This window comes from Ornithorhynchus anatinus, chromosome 1 (assembly GCF_004115215.2).
Source record: "Ornithorhynchus anatinus isolate Pmale09 chromosome 1, mOrnAna1.pri.v4, whole genome shotgun sequence".
Lineage (NCBI taxonomy): Eukaryota > Metazoa > Chordata > Mammalia > Monotremata > Ornithorhynchidae > Ornithorhynchus > Ornithorhynchus anatinus.
The window spans coordinates 170,123,448-170,144,162 of NC_041728.1; the positions used below are offsets into that span (position 1 = coordinate 170,123,448).

Below are 20,715 nucleotides of genomic sequence, written 5' to 3' on the forward strand. Positions count from 1 at the left end.
TCGAATCCCATCTTTGCCACTTGTCAGCTGTGTGACTTTGGTTAAGGCACTTCACCTCTCTGGGCCTCAGTGACCTCATCTGTAAAATGGGGATTAATTGTGAGCCTCACGTGAGACAATCTGATTAGCCTGTATCTCCCCCAGTGCTTAGAACAGTGCTCTGCACCTAGTAAGCGCTTAACAAATACCAATATTGCCTCAGTGGCCTCATCTGTCCAATGGGGATGAATAACAAATATCAACATTGCCTCAGTGGCCTCATCTGTCCAATGGGGATGAATAATAATGTTGGTATTTTATTATTATTAATTATTATTATTCATCCCCATTGGACAGATGAGGATTATACCAATAATAATGTTGGTATTTTATTATTATTAATTATTATTATTTACATTATTATTCATCCCCATTGGACAGATGAGGCCACTGAGGTAATGTTGATATTTGTTATTCATCCCCATTGGACAGATGAGGCCACTGAGGCAATGTTGGTATTTGTTAAACGCTTACTAGGTGCAGACCACTGTTCTAAGGGGGGAAGGGAGAAGGGGGGGTGGGGGAGAGGGAGGGAGAGGGAGAGGGAGAGAGAGGGAGAGAGAGGGAGAGGGGGAGAGAGAGGGAGAGAGAGGGAGAGAGAGGGGGAGAGAGGGGGGGGGAGAGAGAGAGAGAGAGAGAGAGAGAGAGAGAGAGAGAGAGAGAGAGAGAGAGAGAGAGAGAGAGAGAGAGAGAGAGAGAGAGAGAGAGAGAGAGAGAGAGAGAGAGGGGGGGGGGGAGGGGGAGAGGGGGCTGCCCCTTTCCGCGCATGCGCAGGCCCTCCTCGGCGCCGCGCACGCGCCTCCCCCTGCTCGTTCCCGCGCATGCGCTTCCCCCCCGCCTAGTCCCCAGCTCGGTCCCGCGCACGCGCAGTCCGTGCGCAGTCCCCTCCCGGTGCCGCCCGCTCGCCGGCCCCGCCCCTCCGCGGCCCGTTCCGCGCAGGCGCGCCCGCCCCCGGCCGCTCCCGCGCAGGCGCCCCCGCCCCGGCCGAGGGGGCCGGAGCTAGCGTGGCTCCGGGAGGCCGCCCATTCGCCTGGCGGTGCCGCTGCCCCTCAGGCCGCTCCCGTGCCGTCCCTCTGCCTCCTCCTCCTCCTCCTCCTCCTCTTCTTCTTCTTCTTCTTCTTCCTCCTCCGCCTCCTCCGGGCCCGGCCCCGGCCCCGGCCTGAGGGGCTGCGGCCGCCAAAGTGCGGGGGCGGGAGGAGGGCGCCGCCCCCGGGGAGGACCAAGATGGCGTGTCTGCTGGAGCCTCCCCTCCGCATGAGCGTCCTCTCGGTCAGTGACTCGTCCTCCACGGCCTCACCTCCTCCAGCAGGCCTGCCCGCACTGAGCTCCCCTTCTCCCTCTGCCCCCTCTACCCCCCCTTCACCTCCCCGCAGCTAAACCCTCTTCTCCCCCCTTTCCCTCTCCTCCTCCTCCTCCTCCCCCTCTCCCTTCCCCTCCGCACTCTACTCGTCCGCCCATTTGCATACAGTATTTATCACCCTATTTATTTTGTTAATGAGACGCACATCCCCTTGACTCTGTTTACTTGCTATTGTTTTAATGAGATGTTCATCCCCTTGACTCTATTTGCTATTGTTTTAATGCGATGTTCATCCCCTCGATTCCATTTATTGCTCTTGTTTTAATGCGATGTTCATCCCCTCGATTCCATTTATTGCTCTTGTTTTAATGCGATGTTCATCCCCTCGATTCCAATTATTGCTCTTGTTTTAATGCGATGTTCATCCCCTCGATTCCATTTATTGCTATTGTTTCAATGAGCTGTTCATCCCCTCGATTCTATTTATTGCTATTGTTTTTGTGCGTCCGTCTCCCCCATTTAGACTGTGGACCGTCAAAGGGCAGGGATGGTCTCTATCTGTTGCCCAATTGTCCATTCCAAGCGCTTAGTACAGTGCTCTGCACATAGTGAGCGCTCACTAAATACTAATGAATGAATGAAGCGCAAGAAAGGTGGGAAGAAGCAAACTAGAGTTGATTATATAGACTGAGCCTCCCCTTTCCCTCTTCTCCTTCCCCTTCCCTCCGCACTGTGCTCATTTGCCTATATTTTTATGACCCTACTTATTTTGTTAATGAGGTGTCCATCCCCTTCATTCTATTTATCGTGATTAAATTGTCTAGTTTTTGCCCGTCCGTCTCCCCCCTTCTAGACTGTGAGCCCGTCAGTGGGCAGGGATTGTCTCTATCTGTTGCCCAGTTGTCCTTTCTAAGCGCTCAGTCCAGTGCTCTGCACATAGCGCTCAATAAATATGATTGAATGAATGAATGAATCACAAGAAAGGTGGGAAGAAGAAAGCTAGAGTTGATTATATAGACTGAGCTTCCCCATTTCCTCTACTCCTCCCCCTTCCCCTCCCCTCCACACTGTGCTCATTTGTCTATATTTATATGACCCTATTTATTTTGTTAATGAGGCATCCATCCCCTTCATTCTATTTATCGTGATTAAGTTGTCTTGTTTTTGCCTGTCCATCTCCCCGCTTCTAGACTGTAAGCCCGTCAGTGGGCAGGGATTGTCTCTATCTGTTGCCCAATTGTCCTTCCAAGCGCTTAGTCCAGTGCTCTGCACATAGTGAGCGCTCAATAAATATGGTTGAATGAATGAATGAACGTCCCGACAGGTCCCGACACACCGACAGACCCTCCGCTCCCCCACCCGCCCGCCTTCCACCCTCTCCCCCCCACCCCATTTCTCCCATAATCATCCTAATTTATCATCATTTCATTCATCCACTCATTCGTAAATATTGAGCGCTGACTCTGCGCAGAGCACTGGACTAAGCGCTTGGAATGGACAATTGGGCGTCAGAGAGAGACCATCCCTGCCCAACGCCAGGCTCACAGTCTAAACGGGGGAGACGGACGGCAGAGCAAAACAGACCATCATCATCATCATCATGGTGGTGTTGGTGAAGCGCCTACTCTGTGCCGAGCACTGCTCTAAGCGCTAGGGGAGATCTAGGGTGAGCAGGTTGTCCCACGTGGGGCTCACAGTCTTATTTCCCATTTTAATAATAATGGTATTGGTTAAGCACTTACTCTATGGAAAGAGCTGTTCTAAACGCTGGGGGAGATCCGAGGTGACCAGGTTGTCCCACATGGGGCTCACAGTCTTATTCCCCATTTTAATAATGATAACGGAATTGGTTAAGCACTTACTATGTGGAAAGCACTGTTCTAAATGCTCAGGGGATCCGGGGTGAGCAGGTTGTCCCATGTGGGGCTCACAGTCTTATTCCCCATTTTATTAATAATAATAATAATAATAATGGAATTGGTTAAGCACTTACTATGTGGAAAGCACTGTTCTAAATGCTGGGGGGATCCGGGATGAGCAGGTTGTCCCATGTGGGGCTCACAGTCTTATTCCCCATTTTAGTAATAATGGTATTGGTTAGGCACTTACTGTGTGGAAAACGCTGGTCTAAACACTGGGGGGGATCCAAGATGATCAGGTTGTCCCACGTGGGGCTCACAGTCTTATTCCCCATTTTTAATAATAGTAATGGCATTGGTTAAGCACTTACTATGTGGAAATCACTGTTCTAAGTGCTGAGGGAGATCCGGGGTGAGCAGGTTGTCCCACGTGGGGCTCATGGGCTTCACCCCCATCTTAATAATAATGATGATGGCCTTTATTAAGCGCTTAGCACACTTTAATAATAATAACAGTAATAATGATCATGATGAGGGCTTTTGGTAAACGCTTACTGTGTGCCAAGCAGTGCTCTAAGCCCTGGGGGGGGGGATATAAGATGATCAGGTTGTCCCAGTGGGGCTCACAGTCTTATTCCCCATTTTAATAATAATAATGGTATTGGTTAAGCACTTACTATGTGGAAAGCACTGTACTAAGCGTTGGGGTGGATACAAGCAAATGGGGTTGGACGTAGTCCCTGCCCCACATGGGGCTCTCAGTCTCCATCCCCGTTTTACAGGTGAGGTCACTGAGGCCCAGAGAATAATCATGTATTTGTTAAGCTCTTACTATGTGCCAGGCACTGTACTAAGCGCTGGGGTGGATACAAGCAAATCGGGTTGGAGGCAGGCCGTGTCCCACATGGGGCTCACAGTCTCAATCCCCAGTTTACAGATGAGGGAACTGAGGCCCAGAGAACAGTGATAATAATGATGGCATTTGTTAAGCGCTTACTGTGTGGCAGGCACTGTACTAAGCGCCGGGGTGGATACAATTAGGTTGGGTTGGACGCAGTCCTTGGCCCAAGTGGGGCTGGCAGTCGCAACCCCATTTTACAGATGAGGGAACTGAGCCCCACAGAAGTGAAGTGCTTTGCCCAAGGTCACACAGCAGACAGGTGGCGGAGCGGGGATTAGAACCCACAACCTCTGACGCCTGGGCCCGGACTCTTGCCCCTAAGCCACGCTGCGTCTCCCCCATCCTCAAACACCCCGAAAATACGCATCGAGGTGTCGTGGCTAATTAGGTAAGGAGGAGGTAGCCCACCCGAGCAACACCTGCTTATAAACCAACTGGGGGAGGCAGCCTCCAAGGGCAGGGAGGTATCTGTCAGCTCTCTTATGCCGTGCTCTCCCAAGCGTTTAATACAGTGCTCTGCACATAGTAAGTGCTCAATAAATAGGAGTGATAGCCTTGGAGCCGGTGACAGGGAGCCCGGCTTCACTGCCGCCTGTCATTAGAGACGCAGCGTGACTCAGTGGAAAGAGCCCGGCCTTAGGAGTCAGAGGTCGTGGGTTCTAATCCCAACTCTGCCACTTGTCAGCTGGGTGACTTTGGGCAAGGCACTTGGCTTCTCTGGGCCTCAAAATGGGGATCAAGAGTGTGAGCCCCAAGTGGGACAACTTGCTTGCCTCGTATCTATCCCAGTGCTCAGAGCAGTGCTCGGCACATAGTAGGCGCTTAGCAAATGCCATCATTATTATTACTATGAGAGCCCGGTGTTGCCTCTCTAGAGGGAGGTCTAATTTCCGCTAAAGAATAATGGTTTTTCGAGGACCCACTTGGGCTGTGTTCTTCTTGGGTTCTGGCGTAGAGGGCTACCCAGCCCGTATCCTCGGACTAGCAGGTCCTCTGTCCTATCCCTCTTTTATTGAAATGCTTTAAGATTTGAGGGGGTGAAAAAAAGAGCAAGGAGATTTTAATGTGAAAAAGGGACGGTTCACTAACGGTCCTTGGGATTATTTTGAGGATTTCCAACCTCACAAAATCTTTTAAAGCCGTGTATCTTCCTCCGTTTCCCTCTGCCATTCTGAGAGGATTTTAGAAACAACAGACTACACAACTGCATCAGTGTTGGAAAGATGTAACTTCGTCCTGGGAGAACACGAAGGGCATTAAATACCCAAATTTATATAGGGTTAAAATTGAAGTGCTCAGGGACATGTAGGTAGGCATAGCGTAAAAACCATAGCACAGAGGAGCAGCGTGGGCTTGGGAGTCAGAGGTCGTGGGTTCGAATTCTGACTCTGCCCCTTGTCAGCTCTGTGACTGTGGGCAAGTCACTTCACTTCTCAGTGCCTCAGTTCCCTCATCTATAAAATGGGGGTGAAGACTGTGAGCCTCGCATGGGACAACCTCATTCCCCTGTATCTACCCCAGCGCTTAGAACAGTGCGCTCTCTACCCACAGTAAGCGCTTAACAAATACCAGCATTATTATTATTATTACGCCACTTACCGGCTGTGTGACTTTGGGCAAGTCACTTCACTGGGCCTCAGTTCCCTCATCTGTAAAATGGGGTTTGAGACTGAACCCCACGTGAAAATGGGGTTTGAGACTGTGAGCCCCACGTGGGACCTTGTATCTCCCCCAGCGCTTAGAACAGTGTTTGACACATAGTAAGTGCTGATCAAATACCATCATCATAAAAACCAACCCCATTTTAGCAGGTGGTAAAATTAGAGCAATGTAGTAAACTCAAGTACCAGGACCTCTGACGCCCAAGCCCACGCTGCTCCTTTATGCTATGGTTTTTATGCTGTGCCTACTACATACCCCTGAGCACTTCAATTTTAATTCTAGGTACACTGATACAGTTGTATATTCTGTTGTTTCTAAAATCCTCTTAGAACATAATGGATTTGAATGCATTATGTCTTGTCTGAAGACAAGTTTAAAATGTAGCGATTGGCATCCCAGAGGGACATTAGCCTACCGAAAGAAGAGCAAACTGACCAGTCATGGGCAAAATTGCAGGAAATCTTCATTTACTACACATTTGGCTTTCCAAAATATCAAAGTCAGAACGTTTTTATTTTAGACGGTATTTGTTTAGCACTTGCCACGTGCCTGGCACTGAACTAAGCACTGGGGTAGATACAAGTTCATCAGGTTGGACACAGTTCCTGTCCCAGAGGGGGATCGCCGTCCTAATCCCTATTCTACATTCAGTCAGTAATCTCCTGAGCACTTACTCTGTGCAGAGCACTGTGCCAAGTGCGTGGGAGAGTACAGTGTAACAGTAAGCACAGAGGAGTTGGGACTTGCCCACGCTTTATCCACTAAGCCACACTGCTTCCCTTTTACCGGTTCCTAAACCAAGGTTAGATCCCCAATTTTGTTTAACCAGAATAACCCAAAATAACCCTGTGCTGTGTATTCTGTTATAGAGGAGAAGCTATGTTAATGCATTTATATTGTTAATAACAGCTGTATATACGTAAAAGTCACAGAAGGTTAACGTGACCCCTGTAGAGTATATCGCAATATCTGTCGCCTCTACCTGCTAATGCACTGAACCGAACCCATCTTTTTCTGTATTTTTACAAAAAAAAGAAATGAATCCACGCGGCGAGCTGGCTTGGGTGAGGCATCCGGATAGTTCCGAAGGGACCTGGGGGGATGTTTTCAAAGGGTTCCAGGCTGGTGTCTCTGCAGAAACGTGGACTGCTGTTGTTTTTCAGAGACATGTTTGGCAGCGGCCTCGTGTTTTGGGGGGATGACAAGGGTGGCTGGCTTGTCGGGCTCACCCGATGGTCGTCCGCCCCGTTCACAAGGGCTGAGAATCCAGCGAGTGGGCTAGACTAGCCGAGCAGGTGAGGTGAGGAGATGGAAAACGAAAGAGAAACTCGCCGCCAGCAGCCGGGAGGGAAAGAGATTCATTCACCCAGATCCCTTTCACTCTTTCCTTTTCTTCTTTTCTCTTTCAAGTTTTGATGGTGTCTGTTAGGTGCCTTGTTAAATACACAGTCAGTGCTTAACAAATACCACTGTTATTATTATATGCTACCAGTCACTCAGTCGTATTTATTCAGTCATTCATTCACTTCTTCAATCATATTTATTGAGCGCCTACTGTGTGCAATATGTGTCGATTAATAATCAGTTCAGTGTATTCCCGGTTTGTTTGTCTTTAGGAAGGGGGAAGAGAGGTGCTGTAAGCCAGAGGTGATTTAATTAGTGGCCTCCTTTGAAAGCCCCGCTTCTAGACCATTAAACTGCTTAACGGAGCTGTCAGTGACAGAGGGAAGGGACTTTGCTTTCCTGTTGTCTAGGTTATTTCCAAGACCAGGCAAACTGAAGGGGAAGGGGTTTAAATTTGCCCCCCACAAACCATACAGACACAGAAAAAACAGCATGGTGGAGTGGATAGAGCTCGGACCTGGGTGTCAGAAGATCATGGATTCTAATTACGGCTCCTCCACTTGGTCTGCTCTGTAGCCTTGGAGAAGTCACTTCACTTCTCTGGGCCTCAGCGACCTCATCTGTAAAATGGGGATTAAGACCGTGAGCCCCATGTGGGACAGGGAATGTGTCCAGCCCGATTTTCCGTATCCACCCTGGTGCCTGGCGCATAGTAAGTGCTCAACAAATACCACGATTATCAGTTATTATTATTGAAAGTGCAAGTCAGAGCAGCGCAGAAGGGAATGGGAGAAGAGGGGAAGAGGGCTTAGGCTGGGAAAGCTTCTTGGAGGAGATGGGCCTTCAATAAGGTTTCGAAGTTGGTGGAGAGCAATAATCTGTCTGATAGGAGGGAGGGCGTTCCAGGCCAGAAGAAGGATGTAGGCGAGAGGTCGGCGGCAGGATAGTCGAAATGGAGGTGAGCTTTAGAAGAACTAAGTGTGCGGGCTGGGTTATAGTAGAGTAGCGAGGTGAGGTAGGAGGGAGTAAGGTGGTGGACTGCTTTAAAGCCAGTGGTGAGGAGTTTTTGTTTGGTGCAGAAGTGGATGGGCAACTACTGGGGTTTTTTGAGGAGCGAGGAAACATGGTCTGAACGTTTTTGAGGAAAACCGATCCGGGCAGCGGAATGGAGTGTGAACTGGAGTGGGGAGAGACAGGAGGCAGGGAGGTCAGGAAGGAGGCCGGTACAGTAATTAAAGTGGGATAGGATAAGTGGTTGTGTTAATAATTTATTGAGCATTTACCGTGTACAGAGCCCTGAACTGAACACTTGGGAGAGTACAATATAACAGACGCATTCCTTGCCCACAAGGAGCTTACGGTCTAGAGGAGGAGACAGACACTGGCTTTCTATTCCTAGTGTCGCTAGACTGTGTGACGTGCTTTCCTGGTTGTTGATATGATGCCTGAAAATGTTTCACCTTATCATCTCTCACCTGGAAATAACCAGCTGGCCTTTTTTCTCTACATCCATAGACTAGAAAAGCAACTGGTTATTTCAGACAAAGATAAGGTATTACTTTTTAGCGTTATACTGAAGGTGCTTTGGTATTCATTGAGAAGAATGGAGGAATTTCCGTATTAATAATGGTCAAGCACTTAGAAAATAAGGATAGAGGTTATTGCCCTCATACCTGATGGCGTGGACTTTTAAATGAAGTCCACAGATTTGTCTGGGTCTGTTGCCCTTTCTCTGTAAAGAAGCAAATCATTTAATCACTTCAGCATTTCTACACAATGCTGTTGCGTGTATTTATAAACTCCTTGACTGGAGTGACCTTTTTAAATGGTATTTGTTAAGCGCTTTCTATCTGTCAAACACTGTTCTAAGTGCTGAGGTGGGTACAAATTAATGTGGTTGGGCACAGTCCCCGTCTCCCGGGGGGCTTGTAGACTAAGTAGGAGGAAGAACAAATATCCCCGTTTTACAGTTGAGAAAACTGAAGCCCAGAGAAGATTAGAATCCATATGCATAATAGTAGTGGCAGTAGGAGATGGGCCTTCAATAAAGCTTTGGGGAGGTAGTGGGGAGGTAACCGTCTGGTGGATTTGAGGAGGGAGGGCCTTCCAGGCTGGAGGCAGGATGTGGACCCCGGGGGTCAGTGGCGAGATAGGCGAGATGGAGGCACAGTGAGGAGGTGAGCGGCAGAGGAGCAAAATGTGTGGGCTGGGAGATGGTCGGAGAATAGCGAGGCGAGAGAGGAGGGGGCGAGGTGGTGGACTGCTTTAAAGCTAATGGCGAAGAGTTTTTGTTTGATGCCGAGGAGGATGGGCAACCACCGGGGTCTTTTGAGGAGGGGGAGGTGACATGGTCTGAACATTTTTGTAGAAAAATGATCTGGACAGCGTAGACTAGAGTGGGGAGAGGCAGGGGGTCGGGAGGTCAGCAAGAAGGCTGATGCAGTAATCCAGGTGGGATAGGATGAGTGATGGCATTAACATAGTAGCAGTTAGGATGGAAAGGAAAAGGGGGATTTTAGCCATGTTGTGAAGGTGGGACCGGCAGGATTTAGTGATGGATGGAATATGTGGGTTGAATGACAGAGAAGAGTCAAGGTTAAGGGTTTGTGAGTCAGGAAGGATGGTGTTACCCAGTGGTGGGAAATTCAGGGGGAGGGGAGGGTTTGGGGGGGAAGATGAGGAGCTCTGTTTTGGACACGTTAAGCTTGAGGTGCAGGTAGAGGTGCCTTGAAGGCAAGAGGAAATGGGAGACTGCAGAGAGGGAGAGACATCAGGGCTAGAGATGTAGAGAGATCAGGGTGTCGTCAGCATAGAGGTGATAGTTGAAGCCGTGGAAGGGAATGATTTCTTCAAGGGAGTGGGAGTAGTAATAATAATGATAGTATTAAGTGCTTACTATGTGCCAAGCACTGTTCTAAACACTGGGGTGGATACCAAGTAATAAGGTTGTCCCACGTGGGGCTCACAGTCTTAATCCCCATTTTACAGTTGAGATAACTGAGGCACAGAGAAGGTGTGATCTCTGACTCCCAAGCCCAAGCTCTTTCCAGCGTGGCTCAATGGCTAGAGCCCGGGCTTGGGAGTCAGAGATCATAGGTTCGAATCCTGGCTCTGCCACTTGTCAGCTGTGTGATTTTGGGCAAGTCACTTAACTTCTCTGTGCCTCAGTTACCTCGTCTATAAAATGGGGACTAAGAATGTGAGCCCCAAGTGGGACAACCTGATTACCTTGTATCTACCCCAGTGCTTAGGACAGTGCTTGGCACATAGTAAGTGCTTAAAACTCACCTCCTCTAAGAGGCCTTCCCAGACTGAGCTCCTCTTCTCCCTCTACTCCCTCTACCGTCCCCCCTTCACCTCTCCGCAGCTAAACCCTCTTTTCCCCCTTTCCCTCTGCTCCTCCCCCTCTCCCTTCCCATCCCCTCAGCACTGTACTCATCCGCTCAACTGTATATATTTCCATTACCCTATTTATTTTGTTAATGAAATGTACATCGCCTCGATTCTATTTAGTTGCCATTGTTTTTACGAGATGTTCTTCCCCTCGACTCTATTTATCACCATCGTTCTCGTCCGTCCGTCTCCCCTGATCAGACCGTAAGCCCGTCAGACGGCAGGGACCGTCTCTATCTGTTGCCGACTTGTTCATTCCAAGCGCTTAGTACAGTGCTCTGCACATAGTAAGCACTCAATAAATACTATTGAATGAATTGAATGAATGAATGAACAAATGCCATTATTATTATTAAGCCATGTTGCATCAGTAACAGAAATTGTGATATTTGTTAAGTGCTTATTATGTGCCAAGCACTGTACTAAGCGCTGGGGTGGATACAAGCAAATCGGGCTGGACAGCCCCACCTGTCCCACGTGTGGCTCATAGTCTCTGTCCCCATTTTACAGATGAAGTAATTGAGGCCCAGAGAAGTATAGTGACTTGCCCAAGGTCACACAGCAGACATGTGACAGAGCCAGGATTAGAACCCATGACCTTCTGACTCCCAGGCCCGTGCTCTGCCCCCTACGCCTTGCTGCTTCTAGATGGAGAATAAAAGGGGACCCAAAACTTACCCTTGAGGAACCCCTACAGTTATGGGGTGGGAGGGGGAGGAGGAGCCCACGAAGGAAACGGAGAATGAACGGCCAGAGAGATAAGAGGAGAACCAGGAGAGGACAGAGTCTGTGAAGCCAAGGTTGGAGAAGAGGGGCCTCAGTGTCAAAGGCAGCTGAGAGGTGGAGGAGGATTAGGATGGAGTAGAGGCCGTTGGATTAGGCAAGAAGGAGGTCATCGGTAACCTTTGAAAGGGCGGTTTCTGTGGAGTGAAAGGAAAGGAGGCCAGATTGGAGGGGGTCAGGAAGAGAATTTGAGGAGAGGAATTTGAGACGGGGGTGTAGACAACTCCCTCAAGGAGTTTGGAGAGGATCGGTAAGAGGGAAATAGGGCAATAACTGGAGAGAGCAGTGGGGTCAAGGAAGAGTTTTTTTAGGATAGGGAAGACATGGGCCTGTTTGAAAGCAGCGGGGAAGAAGCCACTGGAGAGCAGAGTTGAAAATGGCAGTTAGGGAGGGAAGAAGAGAGGAGGCCAGAGTTTTGATGAGGTGCAGAGGAATGGGTCAGATGCACAGATGGAGTGGATGGATTTTGAGAGGAGGCAGGAGATCTCTTCTTAGAGATAATGCTGGGAAGGATGGGAGAGTTGAAGAGGGGGCCGGCGAGGGCGATGGGCATGGGTGTCAGTAAGGGCAGAGAAATAATTTTGCAAAGCAGAGAAGAGGGCAGGGTTAAAGCATGCAGGGATAAACTTGAAGTGGGTAAAGTCGGCCTGATATTTAGATTTCTGCCCGCAGCTTTCTGCAACTCACATGAGAGAGAAGGAGGCGGACTGTGGAGGTGATCCGGGGCTGGGGTTTACCGGTGTGAGATCGACGAAGGGATAGGGAAGAGAGGGAGTTGAGTTCAGTAAGGAGGGTGGGGTTGAGTGTCTCTTTGGTCATCAAGGAAAAAAGAATAATTATAATGATGATGATATTTGTTAAGCACTTACTATGTGCCAAGCACTCTTGTAAGCGCTGGGGTAGATACAAGCTAATCAGGTTGTCCCATTTGGGGCTCACAGTCTTCATCCCCAGATGAGGTAGCTGAGGCCCCCAAGAAGTGAAGTGACTTGCCCAAGGTCACACAGCGGACAAGTGGTGGAGCTGGGATTGGAACCCATGACCTTCTGCCTCCCACGCCGGTGCTCTATCCACTATGCCATGCTGCTTCCTATGGTATTTAAGTGCTTCCTATATGCCAAGCACTGTTCTAAGCTCTGGGTTAGATACAGGGTAATCAGGTTGTCCCACGTGGGGTTCACAGTCTTAATCCCCACTTTACAGATGAGGGAACTGAGGCACAGAGAAGTGAAGTGACTTGCCCAAAGACACACAGCTGACAAGTGGCGGAGTCAGGATTAGAATCCACGGCCTTCTGACTCCCAAGCCCGTGCTCTTTCCACTAAGCCACCTTGTCCAACCTGATTAGTTTTTATGTACCCTAGTGCTTAGTGTGGTGCCTTATACCTAGTAAGTGCTTTACGGATACCATTAAAAAGCAAAAAACAAAGCCAAGCTACTCTTTACTAAGCTTCTCAGTTGAAGAAACAAGACCCAAGATTACTGTCCCCAAATGTTTACAATAAAGGAGCTGCAATGTGGCCTGGTGGAAAGAGCACTGGCTTGGGAGTCAGAGGTCATGGGTTCTAATTCCGACTCCACCACCTGTCAGCTGTGTGACTTTGGTCAAGTCACTCAACTTGTCTGTGCCTCAGTGACTTCATCTGTCAAATGGGGATGAAGACAGTGAGCCCCGAGTGGGACAACCTGATAACCTTGTATCTATCCCAGCACTTAGAACAGTGCTTGGCACATAGGAAGCGCTTAACAAATGACATCATCATTATTATTATTATGTGGGACAATCTGATTACCTTGTATCTATCCCAGCACTTAGAACGGTGCTTGGCACATAGTAAGCGCTTAACAAATAACTTTAAAAAAAAAAATAAGGTAGTATCTGAAGGTGTGGGCTTTGCATTAACAGGTGTTTTCCTTTGTAGCCATGTATGAGGATACCATAGGTTCACAACAAAGCACAGTAGTTTATACTGTAGGTCGCATTCTTTTGCTCAATACAGTGTTCTGCACATTGTAAGTGCTTAATAGTGTTTCTACCACCGCAACTAAACAGGGACCAGGTTAGTTAACTGAATGGGCAGCTTTTCAGTGAATATGAAGGATGTGATGAATTCTAATTATTTTACATTCTGTTATTTTTCATTCATTCATTCAATAGTATTTATGGAGCGCTTACTATGTGCAGAGCACTGTACTAAGCGCTTGGAATGTACAAGTTGGCAACAGAGACAGTCCCTGCCCTTTGACGGGCTTACAGTCTTGGGAGGAAAAGCCTGCCTTAAGTGAAAAAGTTGCCGTGTCCTCCTCTGTTCTTTCACTGTTGATTTTGGTAGAGCATAGAAATACAGTAGAAAGTTGATTATCTTAACTAGTCAGGCCAAACGGAATTCTAAAAATGTTAATAAACTGACTAATTAGTCTGCGGTTCAGTCGTATATATTGAGAACGTATTGAGAGAAGCAGTGTGGCCTAGTGGATCGAGGATGGACCTGGGAATCAGAAGGACCCGGGTTCTAATCCTGTCACCACCACTTGTCCGCTGTGTGACCTTGAGCAAGCCATTTAGTTTCTCCGTGCCTCAGTTCCCTCATTTGTAAAATGGGGATGAAAATTATGAGCGCTCTGTGGGACACGGACTGTATCTAACCTGATTATCTCATATCTACCCCAGTGCTTAGAAAAGTGCCTGACATATAGGAAAACACTTAACAAATACCACAGTCCTCGTGGTTAGGCAGAGCGCTGTGCTAAAAGCTTAGGAGAGAACAATGGAGTAAGTAGACACAATCCCTGCCCTTGCCAACTAGTGGGGGAGACGGACCTTAAAGTAAATTTTAGACAGAGGAGATAACCAAGTCTGAGGATATAATATCCTTATACATGAGTGCCGAGGGGAGGGGAGGGTGAGTACCTAGGGGCTAAGCGGGGGTGGGTAGGGAGGGAGAGCAACATGGGGAGATGAGACTAGTCAAGGAAGACTTCCTGGAAATATGGTGGCCTGTGGAATCGATCAATCAGTCATATTTACCGGGCGCCTAGTGTTTGCCGAGCACCGGACCGAGTACTTGGGAGAGTGCAACACAACGGAGTTAGATTAGTTCCCTGCCCACAAGGTGCATACAGTCTAGCTATGAAGGGGAAGGGAATTCCAGGCAGCAAGGGGTCGTCAGGAAGAGAGGGGAGAGGAAACCACAGTGAAAGGGCTCAGCTTTAGAGGAACAGAGGGTCAGGCCTGGGTTGTAGTGGGAGGGGAGTGAGGTTAAGTAGGAAGGAGAGAGCTGATTACACGCCTTTATAGCCAGCGGTGGGGAGAGAAGCAAAGTGGCTCAGAGGAAAGAGCACGGGCTTGGAAGTCAGAGGTCATGGGTTCGAATTCCAGCTCTGCCACTTGTCAGCTGTGTGAGTGTGGGCAAGTCACTTCACTTCTCTGTGCCTCAGTTACCTCATCTGTAAAATGGGGACGAAGACTGAGAGCCTCACTTGGGACGACCTGATGACCCTGTATCTCCCCCAGCGCTTAGAACAGTGTTCTGCACATAGTAAGTGCTTAACAAATACCAACATTTTTTTTTTTTTTCTGTTCAGAGAGAGGAAGGGGCAGCATGGAAAGATAAATGGACTCTGTGATGTGTTTAAGCGGGTATGTCAGAGACAAGTTCACTTCTACTAGTACTAGTTTGGAGCATTGGTTGACAGGCAGAGTTGTTGACAGGCAGAGTTTCCTCCACTAATCAAGTCCAACTCAACTCCAAGCAAAACAGTTTCTTTATATACAGTCGGGAGAGCATCTGAGCTTCGCACGTGATCAGAGAGCACATTACACGATATGTACTTTCAGTAAATTTCTACTCAGGCTGGAACCTGCCCAGTTCTCTCCATTATAGAGGTCAGGCGGGCAAATACCACTGATAAGCCAGCCGGGGATCCTGACGGTTGTCGCAAGGGAGGTAAGGCTCCATCCTATCTCAAGACCTTGATGTACCAAGCTCCCCGATAAGGCAGGCATCTGGACAGGACAATCAGAGGAGGAGAGCAGGCGTGATGTGCCCGCGCTGAGTAAATGGTGGCTTGGCCAGACAAAATGGAGGCCAGGCCAAAAGGCCCATCGCATTCCACCCCTTGGTATTTTGCCACTCCTAGGGACTTTAGTCACCCGAGTGCCTCTTGTTCACTTAAACAAGATGGTTTGGAAGACCATCAGGCGAGCCTAGAGACAGAACAGCTCCGAGGATGTGGATGAGAAGGCTCAAGGGCAAGGTCCAGGCCACTTGGCTTCCGCAGCAGCCGTGGGAGGTTTTTGAGAACGGGGAGCTATGCGTTAACACAATGTTTTACAATAAACATCTTCTCCCCCCGATCAGACTGTTCTCCCCCATCAGACTGTAAGCCCGTCAGTGGGCAGGGATGGTCTCTCTGTTGCTGATTTGTACATTCCAAGCGCTTAGTAAAGTGCTCTGCACATAGCGCTCAATAAATACTACTGAATGAATGAAGATTTGGTTCTGGAGGGCAGGCGTGGCTCAGTGGAAAGAGCACGGGCTTTGGAGTCAGAGGTCATGGGTTCAAATCCCAGCTTGGCCATTTGTCAGCTGTGTGACTGTGGGCAAGTCACTTAACTTCTCGGTGCCTCAGTTACCTCATCTGTAAAATGGGGATGAAGACTGTGAGCCCCACGTGGGACAACCTGATTCCCCTGTGTCTACCCCAGCGCTTAGAACAGTGCTCGGCACATAGTAAGCGCTTAACAAATACCAACATTGTTATTATGTCTACCAACTCTGTTGTACTGTATTATTCCAAGGGCTTTGTACAGTATTTTGCAGGCGGTAAGGGCTCAATAAATGTCACCGATTGTCTGGAAAGGGGAGAGGCTAGAGGTAGAGAGGTCGGAGAAGAGGTTTATGTATGTTTACTAAGCACTTAGAACAGTGCTCTGCACACAGTAAACCCTCAATAAATTCTTGATTGAAGGAATGTTTTGGGCTTTTTATAGTATTTGTTAAGCCCTTCCTGTCTGTCAAGCAGTAGGGTAGAGGCCAGTGAATCAGACTGGATACAGTCCCTGTCCCGCATGAGCCTCGCAGTCTAAGTAGGAGAGAGAACAGATATTAAAGTCCCATTTTGCAGTTGAGGAAACTTAGGCACGGAGGAGTGAAGTGATTTGCCCAAGGTCGCACAGCAGACAAGTGGTGGAGCTGGGATTGGAACCCAGGTCCTCTGGTTCCCAGACCCGTGGTTTAGAGAAGCAGCGTGACTCAGTGGAAAGAGTCTGGGCTTGGGAGTCAGAGATCTTGGGTTTGAGTCCATGAGGCACTTCTCTGTGCCTCAGTTACCTCATCTGCAAAATGGGGATGAAGACTGTGAGTCGCACATGGGACAACCTGATTATCCTGTATCTACCCCAGCACTTAGAACAGTGCTCTGCACACAGTAAGCGCTTAACAAATACCAACTTATTATCCACTAGGCCATGCTGTGATGAGGTACTCGATCAGTCAGTCGATGGTATTTATTGAGCAGTTAGGGGGTTACAAAGTGCTTGGGAGAGTGCAATACAAAAAGAGTATATTTAGACTCTTATGGGAGAAGCAGTGTGGCCTAATGGAAATAACATGGGCCTGGGAGTCAGGTGCCCTGGGTTCTAATCCTGGCTCTACCATATGTCTGCTGTATCACCTTGAGCAAGTCACTTAACTTCTCTGCTTCAGTTACCTCCTCTGGAAAATGGGGATGAAATACCTGTACTCCCTTCTACTTAGATTGAGCCCCACGTAGGACAGGGATTGTGTCCAACCTGTTTTGCTTGTATCTACCCCAGTGGTTGAAACAGTGCTTGGAGAAGCAGCTTGGCTTAGTGAAAAGAGCCTGGGCTTGGGAGTCAGAGGGCGTGGGTTCTAATTCCAGCTCTGCCACTTGTCTGCTGTGTGACCTTGGACAAGTCACTTAATTTCTCTGTGCCTCAGCTCATCTGCAAAAATGGGGATTAAAAAAATGAGCCCCACATGGGACAACCTGATTATCCTGAATCTACCCCAGCGCTTAGAACAGTGCTCTGCACATATTAAGCAATTAACAAATACCATTTAAAAAAAATGCTTAACAAATACCAAGAAAGAAATAGACAGTTCTTGCCCACAAGGAGCTTACAGCCTAAAAGGGGAAACAGACAAATAAATTCATTCAGTAGTATTTATTGAGCAATTCGATCACAAGTGCTTGTGGGGGTAGGGAGGGGGCGGGGGGGAGGATGAATATCCAAGTGCTTAAGGTGAGCAGGCCATTCATTAATTCATTCAGTCATATTTAATGTGCTGACTATGTGCAGAACACCGTACTAAGTGCTTGAGAAAGTACAATACAATAATAAATAGACATATTCCCTGCCCACAAGGAGCTTACAGTCAAGAGGAGGGTGATGGAAATCAATACAAATAAATGAATTACAGGTGTGCACATAAGTGTCGGGGGGCTGGGAGAAGGTTGGGGGATCTAGTCTGGGAAGGCTTCTTGGGGAGGAGATGGGCTTTCAATAAGGCTTTGAAGGGTGGGGAGAGTAATTATCTGTTGGATTTGAGGAGGGAGGGAATTCCAGGCCAGAGGCAGGATGTGAGCAAGGGATCAATGGTGAGACAGGCGAAACTGAGACACAGTGAGACGGTGAACACCAGAGGAGCCAAGTGTGCGGACTGGGTGGTAGAAGGAGAGTAGCGAGGTGAGGTAGGAGGGGGCAAGGTGGTGGACTGCTTTTAAAGTCAATGGTGAGGAGTTTCTGTTTGATGCGGAGGTGGATGGGCAACCACTGCAGTTCTTTAAGGAGCGGGGTTACATGGCCTGAATGTTTTTGTAGAGAAATGATCTGAGCAGCAGAATGAAGTATGGACTGGAGTGGGAAGAGACAAGAGGCTGGGAAGTCAGCAAAGAGACTGATGCAGTAATCCAGGCGGGAGAGGATGAGTTACTATTAACATGGGAGTAGTTTGGATGCAGAAGTAAGAACGGATTTTAGCAGTGTTCGGAAGGTGGCCCGACAAGATTCAGTGACGGATATGTGGGTTGAATGAGAGAGAGGAGTTGAAGATAACGGCAAGGTTACGGGATTGTGAGACCGGAAGGATGGTGGTACTGTCTACAGAGATGGACAGAGATGGGAAAGTCAGGGGGAGGACGAGGTTTGAGTGGGAAGAAAAGGAGTTGAGTTTTGGACACGTTAAGCTTGGGTCGATGGGAGGACATCCAAGTAGAGATGTCTCGAAAGCAAGAGGAAATGTGAGACCGCAGGGAGGGAGAGAGATCGGGACTGGAGATGTAGATTTGGGGATCATCCGCAGAGATGGGAGTCGAAGCCATGGGCGCGAATGAGTTCTCCAAGGGAGTGGGTGTAGAAGGAGAATAGAAGGGGACCCAGAACTGAACGTTGTGGGGACCCCACAGTTGTGGGGATGGGAGGTGGTCCGTGTTTGTGAAAAATAATAATTGTGGTATTTAAGCACTTACTCTAAGCCAAGTACTGTACTAAGCTCTGTGGTGGTTAAAAGTTAATCAGGTCCCAATCTAAGTAGGAGGGAGAACACATATTGAATCCCCATTTTGCAGATGAGGGAACTGAGGCACGGAGAATTTAACAATGTTGGTATTTGTTGGTATTTGTTAAGCGCTTACTATGTGCCGAGCACTGTTCTAAGCGCTGGGGTAGACACAGGGGAATCAGGTTGTCCCACGTGGGGCTCACAGTCTTCATCCCCGTTTTACAGATGAGGTAACTGAGGCACCGAGAAGTTAAATGACTTGCCCACAGTCACACAGCTGACAAATGGCCAAGGTGGGATTTGAACCCATGACCTCTGACTCCAAAGCCCGTGCTCTTTCCACTGAGCCACGCCTGCCCTCCAGAACCAAATCTTCATTCATTCAGTAGTATTTATTGAGCGCTATGTGCAGAGCACTTTACTAAGCGCTTGGAATGTACAAATCAGCAACAGAGAGACCGTCCCTGCCCACTGACGGGCTTACAGTCTGATGGGGGAGAACAGTCTGATCGGGGGGAGAAGATGTTTATTGTAAAACATTGTGTTAACGCATAGCTCCCCGTTCTCAAAAACCTCCCACGGCTGCTGCGGAAGCCAAGTGGCCTGGACCTTGCCCTTGAGCCTTCTCATCCACATCCTCGGAGCTGTTGTGACTGGCCCAAGGTCACACAGCAGATAAGTGGCAGAGCTGAGATTAGAACCCAGTCCTCTAACTCCCAGGCCCATGCTCTTTCCACTTTCTACTGTCCCATGCTCTTCCAAGCACTTATTACAGTTTCTTACATCCAGTAAGCACTCAATAAATACCAGGCCTGTGCTCTTTGCGCTGGACCATGCTGCCTCCCAAATACTTGAAACAGGGTGGTAATAGTTTTAACAGGGAAAAAGAGATAGGATTTGGAGGGGTTAAAGGAGAGAGATGAGTCAAGGAAAATGCCAAGGCGCAGGCTCTTGTGACTGAGAGGATGGTGATATTGTCCCGGAAACACGAGGAGCGGTCCAGGAGAGGATTTGGGGAGGAAGGTGAGTTCAGTTTGGGATGTGTTGAGTTTGGGTTGATGGCAGGACATCCAGGTAAAGGTGTCTTAAAGGACGCAGAAAATGTGAGATTGCACAGAAGGAGAGAAATCGGGGCTGGCGATGTAGATTCACGAATCGTCCGTGTAGAAGTAGGTGATAGTTGAAGCTGTGAGAGCAGATCAATCAGTGGTATTTATTGAGTGCTTACTTCATGTCGAGCGCTGTACTAAGCGCTTGGGAGAGTACAATATAACAGAGTTGGTAGGCATGTTCCCTGCCACAATGAGCGTACAGTCTAGAGAGGGAGGCAGACAGTAATATATATAAAGCACAAATATAATAATAATAATGTTGGTATTTGTTAAGCGCTTACTATGTGTCGAGCACTGTTCTAAGCGCTGGGGTAGACATAGGGGAATCAGGTTGTCCCACGTGGGGCTCACAGTCTTAATCCCCATTTTACAGATGAGGTAACTGAGGCACCGAGAAGTTAAGTGACTTGCCCAAAGTCACACAGCTGACAAGTGGCCGAGCTGGGATTCGAACCCATGACTTCTGACTCCAAAGCCCGTGCTCTTTCCGCCAAGCCACGCTGCTTCTCAAATATGTTCTCCAGAGCTGTGGGGCTGAGGATAGGGTGAACGAAGGGTATAAATTCAAGTGCACTGACAATTCAGAAGGGAGTGGAGGGAAGAGGAAATGAAGTCCAGGAAGGCATCATGGAGGAGATGTACTTTTAATAAGGTTTGGAGGGTTGGTATAAATGGAAGATAGAAGGAGAACCCAGAACTGGGCCCTGAAGGACCCCCCACAATTAAGGGGGTGGAAAACAGAGGAGGATCCACCTGAAGAGTCTGAGGAGGAGAACCAGGAGAGGACAGTAATAAT

At 48.5% G+C, this 20,715-nt stretch overlaps 1 protein-coding gene across 6 annotated transcripts in view; it reads left to right on the plus strand.

Moving 5' to 3' along the window:
* The first annotated feature begins 1,010 nt into the window (after positions 1-1,010).
* Positions 1,011-20,715, plus strand: part of ARMC8 (armadillo repeat containing 8) — a 98,698-nt gene continuing 78,993 nt past the window's right edge. For 4 of the 6 annotated variants that reach the window (XM_029068090.2, XM_029068105.2, XM_029068097.2 and 1 more), the window contains exon 1: positions 1,012-1,308. In XM_029068090.2, coding sequence (XP_028923923.1) covers positions 1,264-1,308 — 45 coding nt within the window. In that variant the 5' untranslated portion in view covers positions 1,012-1,263. Of the gene's footprint in view, positions 1,309-20,715 lie in introns of all 6 variants that reach the window. The other 2 variants (XM_029068116.2, XM_029068111.2) reach the window with 2 other exon arrangements.